The following is a 27,301-nucleotide window of genomic DNA, read 5'->3' as shown; positions in this document are numbered from 1 at the left end:
CATGTGAACGTAGCCCGTTTGGGGGCGTTTGAGGGGGATTTGTCCAGCTCAAGGATCAGCTCCCAAAACAGGCAAAAAATCCAATCCTATTCAGTTCAATGGCCCCTGTTCCCATGTGAGCATTTTGACGGCATGAGGAAAACACCCAACGCTCACTGAGAAATAGCACAATGATTAGGGAGTCTGCCTTCCTGCTGTAGGTTTGTAAGTTTGAATCCGGAAGGTGCCCTCTGTATGGGCAACACTTGGATATCTCCAATCCTCCAAATGTTGACATCATTAATTTTGTTCATGTTTGAAAAAGGCATGTGTATCAGCAAACTTTTAATCTAAAGACATGAACAAAATACAAAAGATGCCACATAAAGTCAATATGTAGCAATATTGTGAGCTAAAGCTCTATTTGTTTGTTGGGCATACTTTGCTAATTAGCCAAGTATAAGGGATATATATATATATACCTTCAGTTAAATGTGTAGTAAAATGGTAACACTTGGCCATACCCATATGGAAGAAAAGGTAGTATTTGCAATATATTTCTAAAAACATTCTTTGGAAACACATAAAATATTGTCAAAATTGTGACATTTCCTTGATATGTGTGAAATGCTAATAATCTTTCTTTGAAATATGTTTTACATCTATTTTTTTTCTATCTGACGACCAATTCCCCAATGTAATATTTTGTGGGTTTTTTCAGAGAATGTGGAGGTTCTATATAAACACTGTAGATTTGACTGCTATGATTTCGGAGTTAGCAGGAAAGGTGTATGGAATGTGATGGTGTTTACTAAAGGATCCCTTGTTGGAAGTGTGCATGTTTTTCCAATTCCGCCGGTTTTTGCCATTTTCTATGGGCGAGACAGCGGATTTGCAAGCGGTATTCAAAAAAAAATTGACCCAAAATCGCGCTGGCGAAATTTTTTGAGCCAATTTGGCGTTGCGCATGCGCACATTCGCGAGTTCGCAGCTCGCGGCTGGAGGAGCTGTTTAACCTTTCCACACTTTCGCAGATATCTCTCTTTCTAAGTCAGTTTTTGAGATTTTTTAAACGCAAGTCATCTCCAAATTGACTTCCACACCTTCCACAGTGATTTGGGATTTTTGGGGGTACAGGGGAAAATTTGGCTAAACTTTAGTCGAGCTTTTAGCTGGCGTGGTTTTAAGTCGCGCTCTGACCATATTGCATCTTAATGAATCTCACACTAGGCGCTATTTTCCGCCCGCCGTTCTTTGAATGCCAATTTCAGACTTAAATAATCGCCGCTTCGCAAAATCACGCCGAAACGCCAATTCGCCGTACTATGAATCAGGCCCAAAGTGTCAATATTTTGTGAGGCCACAAATATTTTCAAGCACTGGCTTAACCCTCTGGGGCTTGGGGTTTGCCAGAGCTTCATAGGTTGCCACTGGAGTCCTCTTCTACTCCTCCATGATGACATCAGGGAGCTGGTGGATGTTAGAGACCTTGAGCTCCTCCACCTTCCGTTTGAGGATGCCTCACAGATGCTCAATAGGGTTTAGATCTGGAGACATGCTTGGCCAGTCCATCACCTTTACCCTTAGCTTCTTTAGCAAGGCAGTGGTTGTCTTTGAGGTGTGTTTGGGGTCGTTATCATGTTGGAATACAGCCCTGGAACCCAGTCTCCAAATGGAGGGGATTATGCTCTGCTTCCGTATGTCACAGTACATGTTGGCATTCATGGTTCCCTCAATGAACAGTAGCTCCCCAGTGCCGCACTTATGCGGGCAGCCCCAGACCATGCTCCCACCACCATGCTTGACTGTAGGCAAGGCACACGTCTTTGTACTCCACACCTGGTTGCCAGTATTCCATGTCCTTAGTCTGCTTTTCTTCAGCAAACTGTTTGCGGGCTTTCTTGTGCATCATCTTTAGAAGAGGCTTCCTTCTGGGACAACAGCCATGCAGACCAATTTGATGCAGTGTGCGGCGTATGGTCTGAGCACTGACAGGCTGACCCCCACTCATACTTCTATTACCCAAAGAAAACCTCTGGATATTATGCTGCGCACGTGCACTCAACTCCTTTGGTCGACCATTGCGAGGCCTGTTCTGAGTGGAACCTGTCCTGTTAAACTGCTGTATGGTCTTGGCCACCGTGCTGCAACTCAGTTTCAGGGTCTTGGCAATCTTCTTATAGCCTAGGCTATCTTTATGTAGAGCAACAATTCTTTTTTTCAGATCCTCAGAGAGTTCTTTGCCATGAGGTGCCATATTGAACTTCCATTGACCAGTATGAGAAAATGAGAGAGATAACACACCTGCTCCTCATTCACACCTGAAACCCTGTAACACTAATGAGTCACATGACACCGGGGTGGAAAAATGGCTAATTGGGCCCAATTTGGACATTGTCACTTAAGGGTGTGCTCACTTTTGTTGCCAGCAGTTTAGACATTAATGGCTGTGTGTTGAGTTATTTTGAGGAGACAGCAAATTTACACTGTTATACACGCTGTACACTCTCTACTTTACATTGTAGTAAAGTGTCATGTCTTCAGTTTTGTCGCATGAAAATATATAAAATATTTACAAAAATGTGAGGGGTGTAGTCACTTTTGTGAGATACTGTATATGAATTAGTTATGCACTGATTTATTCATTATTCAATGAGACATTTTAGGTTCCCCTGCACTTTTTGGACTGGTTTGGTGTGGGAACACGTCAGTGATTATGGGCAATCTGCCACATTTGTAATACACGAATATATATTTATAGTTTTAGGTATTCATATTTATTTAATTTGTTTATTTTGGATTATATTGGAGTAGCGCAGTGTTTTTTTGTTGTTGGCTGCCTGAAAATGTGTTGAAAATTTCATGATTATAGAAGGAGATACCAGAGGAAGCAAAGGGAGGACAGAGTTTGCTGCTGCTCCTTCACTGTTCATTCCAAATGTTAGGGGTGGGTACAGGATAAAACTGTGTTCCTTAAAGTAGTATTAAACCCCAAAGAAAAAATCTATTAAATTGCAGTTTACCAATCATTAGATGTGAGGGTTGCATTATTTTTTTTTTGCAAACCTAAAAAGGGAAGTCATACAGCCATCATATCTAAGAATCGGTAGGCTTTGTTTCCGCTTTAACTGTAAGTGATGTCATCCGCCTGGCTGTGCTGTGTGAGGGGCAGTGTTGGGGTAGTTACTCAAAAAATTTAACTAGTTATTTATTTATTTTTTACTTCTGTAAATTGTAATGAGATTACTTTACTAGTTACTGCATTTGAAAAGTAACTTCACTACTTATTACTTTACTGTCCTCTTTCTTAATTGACCGTGTAGAAGAAGATACATGACACTCTTTCTGCATAGAGTTTATTGTATAAACACAGGCTTTGGGAAACATGAGAACAAAACCTGAAAAAACAGAATAAAACATAAAGTGCAACAAAAAGTCATAAACTTCATCCCTCTCTATTCTTCGAAATAACGATTGTATCGCACGGCTTGGGTAACGTAGGAAAGCACGTTCCTATAGCCTAGTAAAGTAGTGTAGTTACCTCCTATAGCCTAGTAAAGTAGTGTAGTTACCTCCTATAGCCTAGTAAAGTAGTGAAGTTACCAATATTAGTATTGTAACTAGTTACTTTACTTAGTTACCAAAAAAAGTAATGTAGTTACTGTAATTAGTTACTTTGTAACTAGTTACCCCCAACACTGGTGAGGGGTATGTATAGATTTTAGGAATAGGTAGATGAAAGTTGGCAAGATAAACAGTTTCCATATATGAATTTTTATCAACCAATTTTAATTATTACCCCAAAATTGTTATTTATAGTATGTTTAAATTTCTACTATAGAGTATAAGAAGAATGATCTGAAAACGGCAACATTGACCAATACCAGTGTACTTTCTACTGGAGCTAACGTGGAAACTGAGCCTCCTCCTGGTGAGTGATGAATCTGTCTGTAACTTGGCAAGACGTACATTTATTTCATAAAACTTAAAGTGTATTTACCCCCAAAAATAAAAATTTAATATATTTCAGCGTACCCATCAGTAGATGTGGTGGCTGCATTTGTATTACAGTGCATCTGGAAAATATTCACAGCGCTTCACTTTTTCCACATGTTGTTGTGTTACAGCCTTATTCTAAAATGGATTAAATGTATTATTTTCCTCAACATTCTACAAACAATACCCCATAAAGACAACATGAAAGAAGTTAGTTGGGAATCTTTGCAAATTTATAAAAAAAAAAAAAAATCACATGTCCTTAAGTATTCACAGCCTTTGCTCAATACTTTGTTGAAGCACCGTTGGCACCAATTACAGCCTCAAGTCTTCTTGAGTATGATGCTACAAGCTTGGCACACCTATTTTTGGGAAGTTTCTCCCATTCTTCTTTGCAGAACGTCTCAAGCTCCATCATTTTGGATGGGGAGCTTCAGTGGACAGCCATTTTCCGATCTCTCCAGAGATGTTCAATCGGGTTCAAGTTTGGGCTCTGGCTGGGCCACTCAAGGACATTCACAGAGTTGTCCCATAGACAATCCTTTGTTATCTTTGCTGTGTTCTTAGGGTCGTTGTCCTGTTGGAAGATGAACCTTCGACCCCAGTCTAAGGTCCAGAGCGCTCTGGAGCAGGTTTTCATCAAGGATGTCTCTGTACATTGCTGCGTTCATCTTTCCCTTAATCCTGACTAGTCTCCCAGTTCCTGCCACTGAAAAACATTCCCTCAGCATGATGCTGCCACCACCATGCTTCACTATGGGGATGGTATTGGCCATGTGATGAGCAGTACCTGGTTTCCTCCAGACATGGCACTTGCCATTCAGGCCAAAGAGTTCATTCTTTGTTTCATCAGACAAGATAATTCTGTTTCTCATGGTCTGAGAGTCCTTTAGGTGCCTTTTGGCAAACTTTAGGCGGGCTGTCATGTGCCTTTTTACTAAGCAGTGGCTTCTGTCTGGCCACTATACCATAGAGGCTTGATTGTTTGAGTGCTGCAGAGAGGGTTGTTCATGTGGAAGTTTCTCCTCTATCCACAGAGAAATGCTGGAGCTGTGTCAGAGTGACCTTCGGGTTCTTGGTCACCTCCCTAACTAAGACACTTCTCCCCGATTGCTCAGTTTGCCGGGGTGGCCTGCTCTAGGAAGAGTCCTGGTTGTTCCAAATGTCTTTAATTTACGGATTGATTGCTGATTGGGACCTTCAATGCTGCTGAAATTTTTCCGCATCCTTCCCCAGATCTGTGCCTCGATACAATCCTGTCTCTGAGGTCTACAGACAATTTCTTGGGCTTTTTGGCTTTGTTTGTGCTCTGACATGCACTGTAACGGTGGGACATTATATAGACAGGTATGTACCTTTCCAAATCATGTCCAGTTAACTGAATTTACCACAGGTGGACTCCAATCAAGTTGTACAAACATCTCAAGGATGATCAGTGGAAACAGGATGCACCTGAGCTCAATTTTGAGTGTCATGGCAAAGGCTGTGAATACTTATGTACATAAAAATGTTTTCATTTTTTATTTTTAATAAATCTGCACATATTATAAACAAACTTTTTTCACGTTGTCATTATTGTGTATTATTTGTAGAATTTTAAGCAAAATAATGAATTTAATCCAATTTAGAATAAGACTGTAATATAACAAAATGTGGAAAAAGTGAAGCGCTGTGAATACTTTCCGGATGCACTGTATTTTATGGCATTTTCCCCCCCTCCCCCATTATTTTCCTCTGGTAATCCTGCTAATAACACACTTCCTGTGCCTGCAGGGCCATCTTTAACGCAGGGGAAACAGGGCAGCTGCCCTGGGCACAGTCATTATTAGGGGGCCCAAAGTAGCTGCCCCTTGAGCCCACGCTGCCCGCACATTGAGGTCCCAAGATATTAATACTGCAGACCGCACAGTACATCGGTGCATGTATTCCCCGGCCAGCAAGGAGGGGGTGGTGCCGGGAGCTCCACTGCCACTCTAACCCCACCCCATGCAGCCAGTGGGGAGCTGAAAATAGTAATGGGAGCACTGAGCGCCCTGCCTCCTTTCCTCTGAGTGCCCCGCCTCCTTGCCTCTGAGCGCCCCGCCTCCAGACCTCTGAATGCCCCGCCCCTGGACCTCTGAGAGTCCCGTCCCCAGACCACTGAGTGAGTGGTGTTCTAGGCTGGCTAGGTAGGTAGGTCCTTCTCCCAATGGACTGTTTGTAGACTGTTATTCTAACCCCTGACTTGCTTACCAAGTACCTGTACATTGGTGATGAGTAAAATTTTAAATTGGTTACTTAGTTGTCCGGTTATCTTCTGTATTAGATTTGCAGCTTCTGGTTATCTCCTGTATTAGATCCGCAGTCTTTGGTTATCTTCTGTATTCGATTTGCAGTTTCTGTTATCTCCTGTACTGCAGTAGATCCGCAGTCTCTGGTTATCTCCTGTACTAGATCCACAGTCTCTATCTGCTGTACTAGATCCGCAGTCTCTGGTTATCTTCTGTATTAGATCCGCAGTTTCTGGTTATCTCCTTTACTAGATCCGCAGTCTCTGGTTATCTTCTGTGCTAGATCCGGAGTCTCTGGTTATCTTCTGTATTAGATTTGCAGTCTCTGGTTATCTTCTGTACTAGATCCGCAGTCTCTGGTAATCTCCTGTACTAGATCCGCAGTCTCTGGCTATCTCCTGTACTAGATCTGCAGTCTCTGGTTATCTCCTGTACTAGCTTCTGTTCCTTTTACTTCCTGTTACCCTCGGAAAAGTCAAGTGAAGTGACGCAACGCGTTGGGAGGAGCTGGGTGACGTCACTTCTACGGCCTGAGACCAGAAGTTTTGGATTTACTGCAAATTGCGGCTGCATATAATTGCCTACCCTTACCTTACTGTGAGTTTACACATTTTTTATTTAATGAGGTGGTTTACATGCTACACCATGGGTTTGTTCCCATTTATATCCTTACCATGAGGGGGATTATGAGGAGGTCTGTCTAGAAGCCCTGGGAGTGGTGTGACACCAGTTATCCTTACCGGTCCAATTTTAAGAGTGGGAGTTTGATGAGCATCCCTGCTAAAAGGTTATCCAGAGGAAAGCCTGTTATTCAAATAACTCTCATTTGAGTGTTAGTGGAGGTGAGCGGCCATTACCCTCATTTTAGGATTGCGGTTATTGGGATTCACTATATGGTGATACACCTTGCGAAAATTGAAGATTCACGTTGTCTTTACATTTGAAGCACCTTTTGGAGTCATCATTTTTTTGCACTGTGCACATGGACACTTTATTAGTGCAATATATTTATTTATTGCTTTTTTGCACAGGACACTTTTATATCATTTGAGTGCAATATAGTTAATTTTATATTTATATATATCTGTTGGGATTGAATATCATTATAAGTTGACTGTGAATACTTATTTCTTTTTCAATCTGCACTGGCACTTATACACATGAAATTAGGAGGTTATCTGCACATATTTTTGCACACAGTCACTTAATGTTACATGTATATTGTGTTTTAGCCACGATGCTTTTATGAAAACTGCTCAACACATTGAAGTTATTTATTTCATCATTTGAACATACCAGGAATTGGTTACTAATAGCAGTGGGCCTTTGCCCATTGAGGAAGTAGCGCTGATTTTTACATTCTCTTTATTACATTAAGTAAGTGGTGACACTACACAATTTGCTGCTCTTTCCTTAGATTTGTTATATATATTTTGATTCATTTATATTCTGCATACGCACCTTACTTCTCATACCCCATTGGTAGCGCATTGGCCTCCCTTCTATCCTGTACTAGATCTGCAGTCTCTGGTTATCTCCTGTATTAGATCCGCAGTTTCTGGTTATCTCCTGTACTAGATCTGCAGTCTCTGGGTATCTCCTGTACTAGATCTGAAGTCTCTGGTTATCTCCTGTTTTAGAGCTGCAGTCTCTGGCCATCTCCTGTACTAGATCTGCAGTCTCAGGGTATCTCCTGTACTAGATCTGAAGTCTCTGGTTATCTCCTGTTTTAGAGCTGCAGTCTCTGGTCATCTCCTGTACTAGATCTGCAGTCTCTGGTTATCTCCTGTAGTAGATCCGCAGTCTCTGATTATTTCCTGTAGTACATCCACAGTCTCTGGTTATCTCCTGTAGTATGTCTGCTGTCTCTGGTTATCTCCTGTATTAGATCATCTAGATGAGCAGTAACGATGCACTGTAACCTCTAGCAACTAATTCCTGCCTGATCTGGTGCAGTAAACTGATTTTAAGTTTTCCTGCTATTTGTTACGGCTCTGTGTGCCTGGGTGGCAATGTTCACTCCTCCACTGTATCTATGGAAGCAACCATAATTGTCATCCAGACTGCTTTCCAAATTTGGACTACATATAGCTCTTTTTGTAGTTCTCCATTACAGGGTTGGGAGAATTAGTAATTTACAGAAAAAAAGCCAGGAAGGCGGATAAGAATATCTGTACTTTTAGTTCAGGTCACAGAAAGTGAAAATGATACTGCATTTCCTACAAGATCGAGAGGCATTTTCTGTGCATGCTGTAAAAGTTCTTAGCTTGAGAAAAAGAAAAAAGAAAACGTATGCAACCACATCTATAAGGACTGGTAAACTAAATATCTTTAATAATGCATATACCATGTTCGCTTTGGGTTTTACTTGTCAGGTAATATATGTTGGGAAATAGGTACTAATAGGTCCATTTATTAGCACCCCACTTCCCTATTTTTAGTAGAAAAATAAAAGATAACCTACTTCCGCTACCCTAGTTATATGACCATTAGAATGCAATCCCTTTGATAGGATCTACCCTAAAAGGCCTCCTCTGCATACATTATACTGGAGTTTGCTCCCTTCCAGAGACACATGGAACTCACTCTTTTGAGCTATCTGAACATTCCTAACTTTTTTTCTTTCTTACCTGTTATGTTATCATTCACAATTGCTGTTTCATTGTACTATATTCAGCTGTACCCTACTAAGTACTAATTTAGGAAATGTTAAAAATAGATGAATTGGGTGAATTTGTACACGGTAACCATTTAGGCTGCAGATTGTGATACATGATTATGGACTAGTATAATTCTGACATTATATGTTCATTTTACCTGTGTTGTGTAGGTCTGTGTAAGAGCAGAAATTGTATTAGCCTTTTATTTGCTGCATTCCCACATGAATACTGCTGTAGTTAACTATACATCTTATCCAGGCCCAACCTAGGTTACATGGTTTGGTAGTTCCCCACTTATTTGACATTACCCTGATGTCAGTCAGGAGCCTGCAGGAAGTTTCACAATAATATTGAGCCAGGCAAATGTTTTTGTCAATGAGTGGTCATTGAGGATTTCACATGGTTACTTCTACTAATAATGGCAAGACATAGTGGAACTCCAAGAAGTATTGCCTCTTATGTTAATTTGTATTGTAAACCTAAATAGAAGACAACTCAGAAAAGTTGTTAAAATGATAAGGAGCTGCACACCAGCAATTAGCCCAGTCACAATGTGTGAAGGATCAGCTTCAGCTTGTCTCCTCCCAAGCCACACCCCCTGAAGTGTTTCACCCTCCCTCAGGCTTAATCATAAAGGTCCGAAAAGTTGAGGCAGGCACCAGGTGATGGTTGTAAATTAGAAGCCAGAAGTCTATTAATAATGAATAATATAAGAGTGAGGGATGACAAGTGATAGTCTAATGGCACTTTTCCACTGCAAGTACCGGCTCAGCTCTACTCGGCCCTGGTTGGCCCGGTTTGCTTTTCCACTACTGGTACCGCATGGTACGGTATGGTTTGCTTTTCCACTAAAGTAGTACTAAAGTTAAGTGGGTGGGATTCTCTGACCAATCAGTGGCTAGTAGTGACTGCATGCAAAGGATTGTGGGATATGGTACTGGGTATGGTACCTGTTGGAACCACAATCGAGGTGGTACTGTTTTTGAGAGCTGTACCGTTCGGTTCCATGCAGTGGAAAAGCGCCGCCGTACCGTACCGAACCGTTCCTACACCATGCCATGCGGTACCAGCAGTGGAAAAGCACGAAAGCGAGCCGAACCGTTCGGTTCCATGCAGAGGAAAAGCGCCATTAGAAGCTGGAGACCCCTTGTCGTTTTGGTTAGGAGAAAAAAATGGTAATGTTGGTGTACATTCATTTCTGGTCTGGAATGTTATTTTTATGTAACCTGTAAGACAGCTTTGTCTTCCTCTGCAACTCTTATGGCTGAAGCCAAGGTTTTTCTGGCACACATCTCAGGGTCTGGTCTGGCCATGATATACCTGAGTCTGATTGTCTTATACCCGCACTGTGAGGACTGAATGCTTGTTACAGTTTGGTGCACTCTAAGCACCAGGAAAATGTGAGTGTTTTTATATTTAGTGTTTAAGAAACTGTTTTTTTTTTAAAAAGATAAAGCACTATGTCCGGCTTTCTCTCTTTATGAATTGGGCATATGGAGATAAGTGTAAGAGAAGGAGGATTCTAAACTCAAGATTGCCACCAAAGGAGTTAAACAGCATAAAACAGATCCCCAGAGAGGGACAAAAGCACAAATAGACCATTGGTTGGTCTTATCCCCCAGGTTAGGGCATATCGGATGAAGGGTTTATCACTAATGCATGTGGATGATTGGAGCATATAGTAGTTAAACACTAAATAAGGAAGCAGTCATTTGAATATGTGAACACAAGCCTGTTTTTTTTATGAAAGATTGAGCATATGCAAGCGAATTCATACCAAAGGACACTTTATAGACTGATGCATTGTTTGTTTTGTTATTATTTTATATGGTTTGATATATGTGAAATCTGAAAATTGCTATACAAACAGATTTAAAGGGATACTAGCACATTAGCATTGGGGAGCGCGGCACCACTTTTGAATATAATTAACCACTTCAGCCGTGGAAGGTTTTACCCTCTTAATGACCAGGCCATTTTTTGCGGTACGGCACTGTGTTGTTTAACTGACAATTGCGCCGTTGTGCAATGCTGTACCCAAATAAAATTGATGTGCTTTTCCCCCCCACAAATAGAGCTTTCTTTTGATGGTATTTGATCACCTCTCTGGTTTTTATTTTTTGCATTATAAACAAAAAAACACAGACAGATTTGAAAAAAAAAAAAAACCCGATAATTTATACATTCTGCTATAAAACATTCCTAATAAAGAATTTTTAAAAATCGAATTTCTTTATCAGTTTAGGCCAATGTGTGTTCTGCTACATATTTTCGGTAAACAAAATCCCAAAAAGCGTATATTAATTGGTTTGCGCAAAAGTTATAGCATTTTACAAACTAAAGGATAGATTTATGGACTCTTTTTTTTTTATTGTTTTTATTAGTAATTGCAGTGATTAGCAATTGTTTTAGTGCTGTTTCACACTACCACTACCAGAAAGTCGCCCCGTGACTTGGAAGAGACTTGTGCACTACTTTGAAGAGACAGGCGACTTTGTCTGTGGAGAATGCCTGACTAATTTCTTTCTTCTTCCTGGAAAGTCTGATAACAAGTCGTGTCAATTAAGATAAGGAGGCAACTCCCATTGAAGTATATGGGACAAGTCGGATCATAGGTCGCCTCAAAGTAGTACAGGACCCTTTTCTGAAGTCGGAGCAACTTCAGTAGTGCCAATTAAGACAGCACTGATTGATTAACATTGCTTATGTCAAGCTACCTGGGGCAACACAAGTTGCCTCACAAGTCGCGCTAGTGTGAATGGGCTCTTAGCAGGACTGCAACATTGCGGCGGACAAATCTGACACTAAGTGACAGTTTTTGGAGACCAGTGACTCCATTACAGTGATCAGTGCTAAATAATATGCACTGTTACTGTATAAATGAAACTGGCAGGGAAGGGGTTAACATCAGGGATGATCAAGGGGTTAAATGTGCTCCTAAGGAATGTTTTTTAACTGTGGGGGGATGGACTGACTCCGGTAAGAGAGAGAGAGAGATTGGTGTTCCTGATTACTAGGAACACACAATGTCTCCCTTCCTGTCTGACAGAACAGCCATCTGCCTTGTTTACATAGGCAAACGGTCGTTCTGTCAGTCTCCTGACAATCGCAGGAGGCTGGCGGCGATCACGGATGCTGGTCCCGTGGACTGGCTCCCGCAGTGTCTAATCACCGCGGGAGCGCAACTCCGGCAGCGTGCGTGCGCTCCATAGAGCCTTAAAGCAAAATCACATATATATATATATATATATATATATATATATACGTGATTTTTGGTTAAGCACATACATTCACTGAGTTTTATCATATACACTACATAAAAGTTGCACTAGTGTGACATCATTTTATTCAGCAAAAAAATCATTTTTTTAAACATTTTTATACTATTTATACCCAAAGAAATTAAATTGTATGTATCTATTTACTACTAAATTAAAGACCTGTCTGCCCTTCAAAGTTTAGTAAGTTGGGATGAACCACTAAACCTCAATAAGAGGATATAAAGTGCCAAACTCTAATAGACATTGCAAAAAAAAAAAGTTCTGGGACTTAGAAAGCAAAAAAACTTGAAGGAACCATTTTCATATTTATCTGTAATTAGACCAACTAGGGGGATGGGTAGATCTCATCACCTAAAGATCTTGCAAAGTAGGCAGATCCCTCAAGAGGAAACCTGTATCCAACCAAAAATTCATCTCATACTTGATGAGAAACCAGGCATCACCCCAGTATGTTATTTTCCTTACTCATTAGTTTAAGGCATACAGTTAGGAAGGTGTTGACAATACCTCCCTGTGCGTCACCTCAATTCAATATATGGAGAGAAAAAAAACATATGAATTAATAATTATCTTTACCTATGTGTATTAATTATTACTCAAAACTTGTGATTCTTTCAATTTTTGCCAAAAAAACATGAATAAAAAAATGTGCACAATATTTGTTTTTACTACAGGACATTTACAGATGATAAGCTTTAGTGAAAAAAAAAAATGATGGTCCCCAGTATGTCATTTACATTTGGTAATGTTGTGATAACAGTAAGACAATAGGAGCAAAGGAGAATAGGTTGAAATGTACAAAAGACATAAAGAATTGCTAACCAATGTGTCTAACTTTTATTTTTATCCCCCCCCCCCCCAAAAAAAAAAGTTTATTAAGTTTAAGTAGACTACCAAACCTAAGTGCAGAGATTAGACATTACCAAAATAAAAAAAAGTCCTACGACCCAATAGGATTTAGAAAGAAAAAAACTTTCGAGGAACCAAGAACTTCATAGCTATCTATTATTAACCCAATCAGGGAATGGGTAGATCTCATCACCTGAAAATCCTGCAAAGTGGGCAGATCCTCCAAGGGGAAACCTGTACCCATTCAAAAATTCATCTCATCTTAGTGTGGAAACCAGGCTTTTTTTTTTTTTTTTTTGAACCCGCAGTGGTGCAAAATCCTGAAACGAAAAAACCCATAAGTGAACACAAAAAGCTGCATGTGAACACACAAAAAAGTGCACTTAGGGTGGGCTTTGTCCACCCCCGCGAAGGAGTAGGACCTCTACCCTGATCCCCCGGGGTGCAAGGCTCCCGACAGGGACAAAGGGTCAACCTAGCCAGAAGGCCTGCACAGAATTTCTACTACAGGACATTTACACATGATTAGCTTTAGTGAAAAAAATGATGGTCCCCAGTATGTCATTTACATTGTTAATGTTGTGACAACAGTAAGACAATAGGAGCAAAGGAGAATAGGTTGAAATGTACAAAAGACAAAGAATTGCTAACCAATGTGTCCAACTTTTAAAAAATGTTTTACGTTAGAGTAGATCACCAAATCTATGTGCAGAGGTTTGACATTACCAAAACGAAAAGAACTTAAAGTGGAGTTCTGGCTTCAAAAACATTTTTTCGATAAAAATACCCCCGGGGCAGTCAGGGCTAGTACATTTCAGCAATGATAGCCTCTGAACTGTCCCCGGGTTCACTTACCTTTCAGAAGAAATACTTACCTTGAAAATGTCTTGTCCAGTGCTGCCATCTCAGGTGTGGGCAGCTGAAGCCAGAGCGTCCTCTTCAGTGACGTCGGAGTCCCAGAATGCCCTGCACCGGCCCTGCTCATCACTTCCGGTGCAAGCGCGTCAACCCTGCACAGCTTCTGGGCATGCCCAGAAGCTGTTTAGCAGGGAATGACGCCCTTGCACCAGAAGTGATGAGCAGGGATGTTGCAGGCGCATTGACTCCTGGGAGCGATGACGTTCAGCTCCCAGGAGTCTATGCAAGCAGGAAGTCACGGTGCGGGCCGCGGCCACCGAGGGAGGAAGTGGAAGGTGGGAAATTTATTTTCTTCAAAAACAAGGTAAGTAAAGTAAAAGAAAAAATTGTGATTATCCAAATCTTTTTCAAATTACTTAGAGCAAGCAGATGTCAAATTTTCATTTTGAGGCTGAAACTCCACTTTAAAGAAAGAAAAACTTTGAGGAACCAAGAATTTCATATTTATCTTTTACTAAACCAATTAGCAGGAAGGGTATATATATATAATATATATATATATATATATATATATATATATATATATATATATTTTTTTTTTTTTTTTCTGAGAGAAAAGGAGCCTTGTTATAAAAACAAAAGCTTGCTATAGACAGTACAGCTGCAAAAAGTGACTGCTGATCCCAAATCAACCACAAAATAAAACTAAATACAAAAATCCACTAAGATTACTGAAGAAAAAAACACAATGACGTTGGATGATCTAGATGACATTTGTGTTCTCTATGCATACATTAAATGCTCACATAAGTGAATGTGTGATCATTCAACATCTCAAACCTATGAAAAAGTTGAGGTTGTGCTAATTTGTGCCCTTGTCCAACTTAATCTTATCATTACAATTTATGCAAAAGTAATTTTTTTTTTGGAAGGGGTTTCAATGTAGCACTGAAAGGGGAATGAAGGTCTTCTGAGTAAATTCATATTTGTTCACTTTGAGCGTTACCATTTATGCTACAACAAAAGTTGTACTGTGACATCATTTCAATCAGCAGACTTGATTATCCACTTGCCCATCTGCTGCAGTACATATACTGTGGCAGAGCGACTCGTACAGGGCAGGCAGTGTAATGTATCTGTACATCAGGGCTTTTGTCTGAGTCTGCCTGTGTACCCGGAAACCTGAGCTGTCATTCGCAGCAGCACAAACCAATCAGCAGGTCTCAGCCAATGATTTATGGGCAGGAGACACTGAGCGAATAACAGAAGAGAGTCCTGTGTTGGTAAACAGCACAGGGCTCTCTACAGACAGCAGTGATGTGTTGGGTATTTTCTCCCTGCAAAGCAGAGAGTAAAAACAGGCAGTAAATCTTTTAGTAAAAGCAGCACATACTACAAAGTAAACATTGTCAGCCGGTGACCTTAGTACAGTGTAAGTGTATATTATTAGCAATATTTACTGTAATAGTGTCACTGGTGATGTCAGTCAGTTCCCCGTCAGTGTCAGATCAGTCCCACTATCAGTTGCTGATCACTGCCATTACTGGTATAAAAACTAAATAAATACAAATCCCAGTATATATCCCATAGTTTGTACATGCTAAAACTTTCACGCATACCAATTAAAATAGGCTTATTTGGGTTTTTTTTTAACAAAGACACATAGCAGATTATATTTTGGCCTAAATTTATGAAGATTTTTTTTATTGAATATGTTTTATAGCAGAAAGTAAAAAATATTGGGGTTTTTTTTCAAAACTTTTTGTTCTTTTTTCCATCATATCGTAAAAAATTTAAACTCCAGTGGTGATTAAATACCACCAAAGGAAAGTTTTATTTGTGTGAAAAAAATTATATAAATTTTGTTTGTGTACATGATGGCACAATTACCGATTAAAGCATCAAAGTGCTAAATAGTAAAAAATGGCCTGGTCATGAAGGGGGTAAAGCCCTGTCTGATCCCCCCCCCCCTCCAAAAAAAATAATTAAAAAAAGTTTTTTAACTTAGAATAGATTACAAAACCTAAGTGCAGAGCTTTGACATTACCAAAATGAAAAAAAAAAAAAGGTCTAAGAATCTAAAGAACTTAGAAAGGAAAAATTTTAAGAAGCCAAGAATGTCATATTTATCTTTTATTAAACCACATGGAAGGATGGGTAGATCTCATCAGCTGAAGATCATGCAAAGTAGGCAGATCCCCAATAAGAAAAAGCTTCTAAACAACCAATAACTTCATATTTATCTATTATTAAACCAATTAGAGGAAATGGGTAGATCTCATCACCTAAAGATCCTGCAAAGTAGGCAGATCCTCCAGTGGGAAACCTGTACCCAATCAAAAATTAATCTCATACTTAGTGAGGAAACCAGGCATCACCCCAGTTTGTTATTTTCCTTACTCATTAGTTTAAGGCATACAGTTGGGACATCATTGACAAGACCCTCCTGTGCTTCACCTCAATCCAAATTATGGGGAGAAAAAACATATGTGATTAAAAACTACCTTTACCTATGTTTATCAATTATTGCTCAGAACCTTTGCTTCTTTCAATTTTTGCCAAAAACAAAATTTAAAAAATAGGATGTGCACCATATTTTTACTAAAGGATGTATGCAGAAAATTAGCTGTAGTGGAATACATGATGGTCCCCAGTATGTCATTTACATTGTTAATGTTGTGACATCAGTAGGACAATAGGAGCAAAGAAAAATAGGCCAAAATGTACAAAAGACTTAAAGAATTGCTCATCAATGTATGCCTAACTTTTATTGTTACAATGGGGGGGATAATTGTGAGTGATTTAATGTGGGATGGTGTGTGTTCACAAGTCCATCTAGTTCAACCAATAGAAGGAAAATAAATATTTTATGTATATATATAGATATATATCTAAATACAGTAGAACCTTGGATTGCGAGCATAATTCGTTCCAGAAACATGCTTGTAATCCAAAGCACTCTTATATCAAAGCAAATTTTCCCATAAGAAATAATGGAAACTCAGATGATTCGTTCCACATCCATTTATTCATAAATCCTTCAATTTATAGTCCATTATAGCATTGCGATAGGTTGTGTAACCATAAAATGTCCATCCACAAATAGCCGCTTCCACAAGGGGATTGGAAGCAAAATTCAGCAGGAGCTACAGGGTATCAAAGAGAAGAGAGGCGCCTCTAAGTGTAGCAATATGGTTCCATTTAATGAAGGTACAACATTTAGCAGCTCACATGATTGATGAATAAAACAGGCACATCTAAGTATGCAGGCATCCGGGGTAAAGCTGTCCACATAGACCATCTTCTGAACCGCTGGCTGCTAGTCTGTAATCCTGACCGGGAAGACCACCCTGCAGTAAAGCGATCTGAAAGCGAGGGGCAGCATGGAAAGGATGACGTAGATGGTGGTGCGGAGGATGGTCTATGTGGACAGCTTTACCCCTGATGCCTGCATCCTTCGATGTGCCTGTTCCAATCATCAACCATGTGAGTTGCTAAATGTTGTAACTTCATTAAATGTAACCATATTGCTACACTTAGAGGCGCCTCTCTTCTCTTTTATACTCAGCTGTGACTTGAGGCTACTTGCATATCAAGACATCGCTTGTATATCAAGTCAAAATTTATTTGAAAATCTTGCTTGTATTGCAAAGCGCTCTTAAACCAAGTTACTCTCAAACCAAGGTTTTACTGTATATATCTATATATAGTGTGTGTGTATGTATGTGTATATATTATATGTATGTATATATATATATATATATATATATATATATATATATATATTTTTTTTTTTTTTTTTAATTTATACACACACACAGTGGATTGCATGATCCAATTTGCTAAGAAAAAAGGAGCCTTGTTAGAAAAACAAAAGCTTGTTATAGACAGTACAGCTGCAAAAAGTGACTGCTGATCCCAAATCAACCACAAAATAAAATTAAATACAAAAATCCACTAAGATTACTGAAGAAAAAAACACAATGACGTTGGATGATCTGGATGACATTTGTGTTCTCTTTGCATACATTAAATGCTCACATAAATGAATGTGTGATCATTCAACATCTCAAACCTATGACAAAGTTGAGGTTGTGCTAATTTGTGCCCTTGTCCAACTTAATCTTATCATTACAGTAACAATTTATGCAAAAGTTATTTTTTTTTTGGAAGGGGTTTCAATGTAGCACTGAAAGGGGAATGAAGGTCTTCTGAGTAAATGCATATTTGTTCACTTTGAGCGTTACCATTTATGCTACAACAAAAGTTGTACTGTGACATCATTTCAATCAGCAGACTTGATTATCCACTTGCCCATCTGCTGCAGTACATATACTGTGGCAGAGCGACTCGTACAGGGCAGGCAGTGTAATGTATCTGTACATCAGGGCTTTTGTCTGAGTCTGCCTGTGTACCCGGAAACCTGAGCTGTCATTCGCAGCAGCACAAACTAATCAGCAGGTCTCAGCCAATGATTTATGGGCAGGAGACACTGAGCGAATGACAGAAGAGAGTCCTGTGTTGGTAAACAGCACAGGGCTCTCTACAGACAGCAGTGATGTGTTGGGTATTTTCTCCCTGCAAAGCAGAGAGTAAAAACAGGCAGTAAATCTTTTAGTAAAAGCAGAACATACTACACAGTAAACATTGTCAGCCGGTGACCTTAGTACAGTGTAAGTGTATATTATTAGCAATATTTACTGTAATAGTGTCACTGGTGATGTCAGTCAGTTCCCCGTCAGTGTCAGATCAGTCCCACTATCAGTTGCTGATCACTGCCATTACTGGTATAAAAACTAAATAAATACAAATCCCAGTATATATCCCATAGTTTGTACATGCTAAAACTTTCACGCATACCAATTAAAATAGGCTTATTTGGATTTTTTTTTAACAAAGACACATAGCAGATTATATTTTGGCCTAAATTTATGAAGATTTTTTTTATTGAATATGTTTTATAGCAGAAAGTAAAAAATATTGGGGTTTTTTTTTTCAAAACTTTTTGTTCTTTTTTCCATCATATCGTAAAAAATTTAAACTCCAGTGGTGATTAAATACTACCAAAGGAAAGTTTTATTTGTGTGAAAAAAATTATATAAATTTTGTTTGTGTACATGATGGCACAATTACCGATTAAAGCATCAAAATGCTAAATAGTAAAAAATGGCCTGGTCATGAAGGGGGTAAAGCCCTGTCTGATCCCCCCCCCCCCTCCAAAAAAAATAATTAAAAAAAGTTTTTTTAACTTAGAATAGATTACAAAACCTAAGTGCAGAGCTTTGACTTTACCAAAATGAAAAAAAAAAGGTCTAAGAATCTAAAGAACTTAGAAAGGAAAAATTTTAAGAAGCCAAGAATGTCATATTTATCTTTTATTAAACCACATGGAAGGATGGGTAGATCTCATCAGCTGAAGATCATGCAAAGTAGGCAGATCCCCAATAAGAAAAAGCTTCTAAACAACCAATAACTTCATATTTATCTATTATTAAACCAATTAGAGGAAATGGGTAGATCTCATCACCTAAAGATACTGCAAAGTAGGCAGATCCTCCAGTGGGAAACCTGTACCCAATCAAAAATTAATCTCATATTTAGTGAGGAAACCAGGCATCACCCCAGTTTATTATTTTCCTTACTCATTAGTTTAAGGCATACAGTCGGGACATCATCGACAAGACCCTCCTGTGCTTCACCTCAATCAAAAATTATGGGGAGAAAAAACATATGTGATTAAAAACTACCTTTACCTATGTTTATCAATTATTGCTCAGAACCTTTGCTTCTTTCAATTTTTGCCAAAAACAAAATTTAAAAAATAGGATGTGCACCATATTTTTACTAAAGGATGTATGCAGAAAATTAGCTGTAGTGGACTACATGATGGTCCCCAGTATGTCATTTACATTGTTAATGTTGTGACATCAGTAGGACAATAGGAGCAAAGAAAAATAGGCCAAAATGTACAAAAGACTTAAAGAATTGCTCATCAATGTATGCTTAACTTTTATTGTTACAATGGGGGGGGATAATTGTGAGTGATTTAATGTGGGATGGTGTGTGTGCACAAGTTCATCTAGTTCAACCAATAGAAGGAAAATAAATATTTATGTATATATATATAGATATATATCTAAATACTGTATATATCTATATATAGTGTGTGTGTATGTATGTGTATATATGTATGTATATATATATATATATATATATATATATATATATATATATATATATATTTTTTTTTTTTAATTTATACACACACACAGTGGATTGCATGATCCAATTTGCTAATAAAAAAGGAGCCTTGTTAGAAAAACAAAAGCTTGCTATAGACAGTACAGCTGCAAAAAGTGACTGCTGATCCTAAATCAACCACAAAATAAAATTAAATACAAAAATCCACTAAGATTACTGAAGAAAAAAACACAATGACGTTGGATGATCTGGATGACATTTGTGTTCTCTATGCATACATTAAATGCTCACATAAGCGAATGTGTGATCATTCAACATCTCAAACCTATGAAAAAGTTGACGTTGTGCTAATTTGTGCCCTTGTCCAACTTAATCTTATCATTACAGTAACAATTTATGCAAAAGTTATTTTTTCTCTGTGTGCGTTTCAATGTAGCACTGAATGGGGAATGAAGGTCTTCTGAGTAAACACATATTTGTTCACTTTGAACTTTACCATTTATGCCACAATAATAGTTGCAGTAATGTGATATCATTTCAGGGCCGTCTTTAATATTGATTGGACCCTGGGCAAACATTTTCTTGGGCCCTCTTGAAGCAACTATTTTTGGGCAGTGAAGGCTCAAGGGGCAGCTGCTTTGGGTCCCAAAACATTGACTGGGCCTGGGGCAGCTTCCCCTTTTGCCCTTCTATAAAGATGGCCCTGCATCATTTCAATCAGCAGACTTGTTGATTATCCACTTGCTGATCTGCTGCAGTACATATACTGTGGCAGAGCGACTCATACAGGGCAGGCAGTGTAATGTATCTGTACATCAGGGCTTTTTTCTGAGTCTGCCTGTGTACCCGGAAACCCAAGCTGTCATTCGCTGCAGCAAAAACCAATCAGCAGGTCTCGGCCAAACATTTATGGGCGGGAGACACTGAATGAATGACAGAAGAGACTCCTGTGTTGGTAAACAGCACAGGACTCTCTACAGACAGCAGTGATGAGTTGGTTATTTTCTTCATGCAAAGCAGGGAGTAAAAACAGGCAAATCTCTCAGTAAAAGCAGCACATACTACACAGTAAACATTGTTAGGCACACAGTTGCCCTTTGTCAGCTGGTGTCCTTAGTACAGTGTAAGTGTATATTATTAGCAATGTTTACTGTAATAGTGTCACTGGTGATGTCAGTCAGTTCCCCTGCAGTGTCAGTGTCAGATTGCCCACCGCACTATCACAGTCCCACTATCAGTTGCTGATCACTGCCATTGCTGGTATAAAAACTAAATAAATACAAATCCCAGTATATATCCCATAGTTTGTACATGCTAAAACTTTCACGCATACCAATTAAAATAGGCTTATTTTGATTTTTTTTTAACAAAGACACATAGCAGATTACATTTTGGCCTAAATTTATGAAGATTTTTTTTTATTGAATATGTTTTATAGCAGAAAGTAAAAAATATTGGGGTTTTTTTTCAAAACTTTTTGTTTTTTTTTCCATCATATCGTAAAAAATTAAAACTCCAGTGGTGAATAAATACCACCAAAGGAAAGTTTTATTTGTGCATAAAAAAATTATATAAATTTTGTTTGTGTACATGATGGCACAATTACCGATTAAAGCATCAAAGTGCTAAATAGTAAAAAATGGCCTGGTCATGAAGGGGGGAAAGCCCTGTCTGATCCCCCCCCCCCCCCAAAAAAAATAATTTTAAAATTTTTTTGTAACTTAGAATAGATTACAAAACCTAGGTGCAGAGCTTTGACATTACCAAAATGAAAAAAAAAAAAGGTCTAAGAATCTAAAGAACTTAGAAAGGAAAAATTTTAAGGAGCCAAGAATGTCATATTTATCTTTTATTAAACCAATTGGAAGGATGGGTAGATATTATCAGCTGAAGATCATGCAAAGTGGGCAGATCCTCCAAGAGTAAACCTGTACCCATTCAAAAATTCATCTATAGTTAGTGAGGAAACCAGGCATCTTTTTCTTTTTTTTAGCCCGTGGTGTGTGAAACACACTCAAGCTACACCCGGTGCATAAAAAAGTGCACATACGCAAACGTGAGAAACACAAAAAGTGCACAGGGCGTACACATGGCCCTCCTCTGAAAAGGAAAAGCCCCACTCTGATCCCCCGGGCGCAAGGCTCCTGTCAGGGACTGAAGTACTCACTTGGTCCTACCTGGCCGAAACCAGGTAGACCCCGTTCTCTGGGAGGACTGCCGAAACAGCCCACCCCAAGTATTAGGTGAGGCTCCCCCGAAGGGAGACTCCATGAGAGAGGGCGAACTAAGCCAGAAGGCCATATCCACCTCCTCCCAAGACTTTCAGGGCAGGCCCGAGAACCGTGCCGTGAAAAGTATACCGCCACACAAAAAAGGACAAAACGTGAACACACAACACAAAAAAAAAAAGTGGGGAAAGGGAAGTGGGGAAGTGCAGGTAGTGTCAAGGTGCAAGACCTTGAATGGCCCCTCGGCCAGGACTAAAAAATTCCCCTGGTCCCGGGCAAAAGGCCCGTCCCAAGAGGCAGGTGCGAAAAAAGTGTGTATGTGGTGCAGTGACCAAGGTGCCAAAAAACTCAAGGTGAACTGCTCCTCACCAGTGAGAATTACGGCACCCCTGGGCTGCCACCCCAGGGGCACGTACACCACAGGCTTTTTTCGGTCCCGGCCTAATAATACACTAACAATTTATGTAATCAATCCTTCCTTTTGTGGCACACCTGCGAGCTTGATCCTGAGTCAAACTGCCCCTATCACAGGATTTGATTGACAGCAACAGGAACCAATGGTTCCCATTGCTATCAGTGTGTCCTGAGAGTAGGGAAAGAGCAGAGGGAGCTGCTGCTCTTGCACACGGCACAGGATTGAGATAGGGATCAGGTAAGTACAAGGGGAGGCTGGTGGGGGGAGCTGCACACAGAAGGTTTTGTAATACAGGCAATACATTAAGGTGAAAAATCTTCTGCCTTTAGGATCACTTAAACACACACATTAACTTGTAGCTTTACCATTTACGCTACATAAAAGTTGCACTAATGTGACATCATTTTAATCAGCAGACTGTGCTGATTATACTGTATGTTGTGGTAACTATACAGGTCTGTGCAAATTATTATGAAAATTTATTGGAAAAAAAATTACAGGAAAATGCATTTTTTCCTAGGGTTTAACTTTTTATCCCTAAAGAAATTAAAATATATATATCTATATTTACTACCAAAATTAAAGCCCTAACTGCCCCCAAAGTATAATAAGGTGGGGATGACTACAAAACCTCAAATATACAAAGCGCTCAGACATTATCAAATTTAAAAAAACAAAGTCCTAGGACCCAATAAAAAAAAGTTTCTAAGTAACCAAAAACTTCATATTTATCTATTATTAAACCAATTAGAGGAGATGGGTAGATCTCATCACCTAAAGATCCTGCAAAGTAGGCAGATCCTCCAGTGGGAAACCTGTACCCAATCAAAAATTAATCTCATACTTAGTGAAGAAACCAGGTATCACCCCAGTTTGTTATTTTCCTTACTCATTAGTTTAAGGCATACAGTCAGGACAGTGTATACAAGACCCCCCTGTGTGCCACCTCAATCCAATTTATGGGGAGAAAAAACATATGCAATTAAAAACGACCTTTACCTATATGTATCAGTTATTGCTCAGAACTTTTACTTCTTTCAATTTTTGCCAAAAAATAAAAAAATAAGATGTGCACAATATTTTTTCTACAGGATGTATGCAGAAAATTAGCTGTGGTGGAATACACGATGGTTCTCAGAATGTCATTTACATTGGTAATGTTGTGACAACAGTAGGACAATAGGAGCAAAGGAGAATAGGCCGAAATGTACAACTGACACAAAGTACTGGCAGGTGTATTGCTTAACCAATGCATGTCCAAATCTGGCTATACATTATACAATCCTTTTTGTACAATTTTCCTTTAGATTTACCAAAAACCTTATAATACGAGGTCACACCTGAACTTTCAGTTTGTATCCGATCAGGCAGGTCCTTGCACTACATAGTAGACGATAAATCTAAAGGAGATTGTATAGAAATTGTACAGGAAAATTGTACAAATGTATAGTAGAAAATACATCTATAATGTATGGGCAGCCTAAAGTTCATTTTTACTATGCTGGGGTGCAGTGAATTTGATGTTCGTGAGATGGTTTATAGGGAGACACTGTTCTTGGACTTTTTTTTTTTTTCAAACACTATGTCTGCATGCAGCTAACAAAAGGCAACTCCAAGAACAGATGGTCAGGAACAAGTGAATGAAACACTTTGAGCACCCCAAGCTTAAAAAAGACACCATGAGCAAAAATAATATCCAATGAACCCCCAAAATAAATGAAAAAAGCTTTTTTTTTCTAAGAGGAGCCCTGTAAGAAAAAAAAAAGTTTGCCATAGAAAGGACAGCTGTTAAAAATGGCTGCCGACCTGGAAAAAAAAATGCTGATAGTATTACTAAAAAAAAAAAAAAATGTAAAAAAAGCGTAAAAAAAAATTGAAAATAGTAGTGTGTGTAGTGTTGTGAAAAATACTTGTCACACGTAAATGATTCAAATCATCAAACAAATTTTGATAATACACAAAGATAACCCGAGTAAATAAAAAATGCAGTTTTTAAATGCAAATTTAATTTATTGAACAGTGGCCTTAACTGAGGCAAGTGAATATTGTTCTGGGTTCTTTTTTGAGCTGCTGGATGAGTCGTCGTTGTGCTATTTACTCCTTGGAAGGGTCACCACTGTTCCAAGTTTTGTCCATTTGTGGATAAAGGCTCTCGTGGTTTGCTGGAGTCCCAAAGCCTTAGAAATGACTTTTTCACAGCACTTTTATCCTAAAAAATATTCCATTAGAAAATCAATCTAAGGATACAACTATGATGTCGGGTGATTTGGGTGACATTTGTGTTCTCTGTGCGTGCATTAAATGGTCACATAAGTGAACGTGTGGACATTCAACACTGCAAACCTGTGAAAAAGTAGTTGTCATGCTAATTTGTTCCCCCATCAGTGAGATTTAGGGCTCATTCACTAAGGCAAAAAAAAAAAAAAAAAAAACCCCACCGTGGTTAGACACATATTTTCTGCATGAACGAAAAGTTCTTGATGGCATGGGCTCATTGAGTACTATGGTGCTGCATTTTGATACCTATAAAACTATCTGCTGTACAATTCTAAACACAGTATATTTTCTTCCCATGTGAATGAGCCCTAATAGGGGTTGTAAAGTCTGATTTTTTTTTTCTTTTATCTTAATGCAGTCAATGCATTTAAAAAGCCTTTCGTGTGTCTCAGCCCCCTAATAATTCCCTATAATGAAACCTCTGGGAAAAAAAACATTTTTTTTTTTAAAGCGGTAGTAAAGCCTACTTGGTGATTTTTACCTACAGGTAAGTCTATAATAAGGCTTACCTGTAGGTAAAATGAATATCTCCTAAGCCTGCACCGTTTAGGGAGATATTCACCCTGAATGAAGCCGGTGAAGTCAGACTTCAAACTTGGAAGATGTCGGCCCTCTCATACTGCTGGAGGGCTATGTTCTTTGGTAAGTAGTTCATAATGTGCTAATATGCAATGCATACTAGCACATTATGCAATCACCTTACAGGTGTTTATTTTTTTTTTAACTGCCGTGGTTTACTATCGACTCAAAGGAAACCTTGTAAGAAATAAAAGTTTGCTATAGACAGCTGCTAAAAATGACAAGGTTGTGCAAATTTGTGTCCTCATCAGCCTGGCCTAATCTTATCTTAATAATACACTAACAATTTATGTAAAAAATCCTTCCTTTTGTGGCACACCTGCGAGCTTGATCCTGAGTCAAACTGCCCCCATCACAGGATTTGATTGACAGCAACAGGAACCAATGGTTCCCATTGCTTTCAGTGTGTCCTGAGAGGAGGGAAAGAGCAGAGGGAGCTGCTGCTCTTGCACACGGCACAGGATCGAGATAGGGATCAGGTAAGTACAAGGGGAGGCTGGTGGGGGGAGCTGCACACAGAAGGATTTTTAATACAGACAATACATTGTTGAAAAATCTTCTGCCTTTTGGATCACTTAAACACCCACATTAACTTGTAGCTTTACCATTTACACTACATAAAAGTTTCACTAATGTGACATCATTTTAATCAGCAGACTGTGCTGATTATACTGTATGTTGTGGTAATTATTATGAAAATATATTGGAAAAAAAATCACAGGAAAATGCATTTTTTCCTAGTATTTAACTGTTTATCCCTAAATAAATTAAAATATATATATCTATATTTACTACCAAAATTAAAGCCCTAACTGCCCCCCAAAATATAATAAGTTGGGGTTGACTACAAAACCTCAAATATACAAAGTGCTCAGACATTGCCAAAATAAAAAAAAAGTCCTAGGACCCCGTAAGAAAAAGCTTCAAAGCAACCACAAACTTCACATTTTTCTACTATTAAACCAATTAGGGGGGATGGGTAGATCTCATCACCTAAAGATCCTGCAAAGTAGGCAGATCCTCCAGTGGGAAACCTGTACCCATTCAAAAATTAATCTCATACTTAGTGAGAAAACCAGGCATCACCCCAGTTTGTTATTTTCCTTACTCATTAGTTTAAGGCATACTATTAGGATGAAGTTAACAAGACCTCCCTGTGCTTCACCTCAATCAAAGATATGGAGAGAAAAAAACAGATGTAAGTAAAAACTATCTTTACCTATGTGTATCAATTATTACGCAGAACATTTTCTTCTTTGAATTTTTGCCAAAAATAAAAAATAAAAAAATAAGATGTGCACCATATTTTTACTGCATGATGTATGCAGAAGATTAGCTGTAGTGGAATACATGATGGTCACCAGTGGGTCATTTACATTGGTAATGTTGTGACAACAGTAGGACAAAAGGAAGACAGGAGAATAGGCCGAAATGCACAACTGACACAAAGTACAGGCAGGTGTATTGCTAACCAATGTATGTCTAAAGCTGGTCATACATTATACAATCCTAGTGTATAATTTTCCTTTAGATTTATCAAAAACCATATAATATGAGGTCACACCTAAAAAAATATACTTTTAATTTGTATCCAATCAGCAAGGCTCCTGCACTACATAGTAGAAGATACATCTATAATGTACTGTATGGCCAGCATTTATTTTTACTACGATGGAATGCAGTGAATTTTATGTGAGTGATATCATGT

General features: G+C 38.8%; 1 protein-coding gene across 2 annotated transcripts in view; it reads left to right on the top strand.

Annotated features, from left to right (window-relative positions):
- Window positions 1-27,301, top strand: part of MFRP (membrane frizzled-related protein) — a 145,646-nt gene that overhangs the window by 43,122 nt on the left and 75,223 nt on the right. For both annotated transcript variants that reach the window (XM_082274065.1, XM_082274066.1), the window contains exon 5: window positions 3,821-3,910. In XM_082274065.1, the coding sequence (XP_082130191.1) occupies window positions 3,821-3,910 (90 nt within the window). The remainder of the gene's footprint in view (window positions 1-3,820; window positions 3,911-27,301) is intronic.

Source organism: Pelophylax lessonae, assembly GCF_965119305.1.
Source record: "Pelophylax lessonae genome assembly, chromosome: 12".
Taxonomy (NCBI): Eukaryota; Metazoa; Chordata; class Amphibia; order Anura; family Ranidae; genus Pelophylax; species Pelophylax lessonae.
Note: the sequence above shows the minus strand (reverse complement) of the source record. Positions and strands in the feature narration are given on the sequence as shown.